Source organism: Manacus candei, unplaced genomic scaffold, assembly GCF_025592945.1.
Source record: "Manacus candei isolate 608988 ecotype Guabito, Panama unplaced genomic scaffold, ASM2559294v1 h1tg000112l, whole genome shotgun sequence".
NCBI lineage: Eukaryota > Metazoa > Chordata > Aves > Passeriformes > Pipridae > Manacus > Manacus candei.
In genome coordinates, this window is record NW_026138160.1 from 914376 (window position 1) to 916667 (window position 2292).

At 48.8% G+C, this 2292-nt stretch overlaps 1 protein-coding gene across 1 annotated transcript; it reads right to left on the bottom strand.

Annotated features, from left to right (window-relative positions):
- Positions 1 to 584: 584 nt before the first annotated feature.
- LOC127461667 (olfactory receptor 10A7-like) lies at positions 585 to 1837 on the bottom strand. Its single transcript, XM_051769683.1, is given in 1 exon segment — positions 585 to 1837. A coding segment is annotated over 1 exon segment (951 nt). The 5' UTR covers positions 1584 to 1837; the 3' UTR covers positions 585 to 632.
- Between the last annotated feature and the right edge of the window lie 455 nt (positions 1838 to 2292).

The window sequence follows — 2292 nt, forward strand, 5'->3', positions numbered from 1 at the left end:
ATTAGACAACCTCATCTCATCTAAAGCACTTCCACACAGAGTATGACTGCAAAGAAGCATAAGTTTCATGTATGCCATGGGTTACATCCACAGGCCCCATCGTTGTATCCAAAACAGCAACTACAGAGAATGTGGAAATTTATCCCTAGTGGGGTACAGTTGCATTAAATCTGTATTGAGTTTCTTAAGGTGTATGTTGATTTCTGACAGCAGACGACTTACCTTAGTGGAGATGAATCCCAAGGTGCTTTCTTAGACTCAGAGAATCACATAACCTCCCAAATTGGCAGAGAACCACAAAAGTCATTGAGTCCAACTTGTGTCCCTGCACAGGACACCCCAAGAATCCCACCATGGGCCTGAGAGTATTGTTCAAATGCTTCTTGAACTTGGAAGGTTGGGGCTGTGACCACCACCCTGGGGAGCCTGTTCCAGTGTCTGACCACCTTCCGGATGAAGAACCTTAACCTATCCTAATCCTTCCCAACACAGCTTCATGCCATTTCCTCTGGCCCTGCACTATGTGAAATTTCTCTTTGATTCTGCTGTGTCCACTGAGCTGGTGAACCTTACACACACACCAAAAATGGAAATAAGATTTTTAATACACACATTCGCGGGCCAGAACAGACTTATTTCTTCACCAACACAGCCATAGTTACAATTAGTACTTCTCTCACTTCTTTATTCCTCAGGCTGTAAAACAGGGGGTTTAACATGGGAATTATGGTTGTGTATACGACAGCAACAACTTTCTTAGTGTCTTGTGAATTACGGGAATTCGGTCATAAGTAATTCAAGGTTCCACTTGCACAGTACAATATTACAACAATAAGGTGTGAGGAGCAGGTGGAGAAGGTCTTGTGTCTGCTCTCTGCAGAGGAAATCTTCAGGATGCTGGAGATGATGCAGGCATAGGACACTAGGATGAGGCAGAATGGCGTGAAGATGACCAGCACTGTGGCTGCAACCGTCTGCTTTTCATACAGCGAGGTGTCAGTGCAGGAGAGCAGGATGAGCGGGGGAATGTCACAGAAGAAGTGGTTAATCTTCCTGGGCCCACAAAAGGGCATCGTGAACACCCAAGCTGTCTGCACCACAGACACAACATTGCCACTGCAGCAGGACAGCAGGACCAAGGAAAGGCAAACTCTGGCATTCATGATGACAGCGTATCTCAGGGGGTTGCATGTGGCCACGTAACGGTCATAGGCCATGGCTGCCAAAAGGTACCATTCAGTGGCTCCGAAGAAAATCACACAGTAGAGCTGCGTGGCACAGCCCACGTAGAGGATGCTCCTGTCCTCTGACAGGAAACTTACCAGCATCTTGGGGACAACAGTGGATGCTGTGGAAACATCCAGGAAGGCCAGGACCCGGAGGAAGAAGTACATGGACGTGCAGAGGGTGGGGTGCACCGTGACCATGCGGATGAGAAGGTTCCCAACGACAGTCATGGTGTAAACTAAGCAGAATGTGAAGAACAGCAAGTGCTGCAGTTCTGGGCGGTTGGACAATCCAGAGAGGACAAATTCAGTCAGCAGAGTGTGGTTTCCTGATTCTGTTTCCTCTGTTGACTCCATCTGGGAGGAATCAAGCAGACAGACTGTCAGAGCTGTAGTCACATGACGGTGCTTCAGCCAGTTACTCAAAGAGTCTCTTGGGAACTGCTGGAGAGCTGCTGGATCAAAGGCTGTAACTGTAGAACAGGCTGAGCTGAGCAAAGTAAGAAGGCAACGACTGTAGTGGGAGTGTCAGTGCTCTCCAAGTGGCATTGTTTGGGACAGTGATGACCAAGCCTTCGACTATGAGGAGTTAGCATTTAAGGGCTGGCTCCATTCTGGGCATAGCGTTAATTGCCAAGAATATGTGCTCCCCTCAAATGTCAGTTCTGTGCTCCCAGTTGGTCCCAGAGGCACTTTCTGCACTGAGAGGAACACCCAGCTGACAACTGAAACACCCACAGACCTAAGAAAGAATAACCATTTTGCTACGTAGGGAGCAGTGGGCATTGCTCCTTGCACTCTGCTGGGACCTGGCTTTTTCTACAGAGTGGAACTGACAGGGCAGGCAGCTTCCTCCGAGATATCCAAAGTTACCTTTAGAGCAACCCAACTTTAGGTGAAAGCCAGGGAAGCTCAGGCTGTGGGAGGCTTTGGCTCATATTCACGTCACTCCCCAGCTGTCAGTGGGACAGAAAGACTTCAAAGAGCCCAGCTCTGGGGAAAGCACCCCCAAATGGAGGAACCAGAAGCTGTGAAGGGAAGACCTAAGCCAACTCCTGTCACTGGA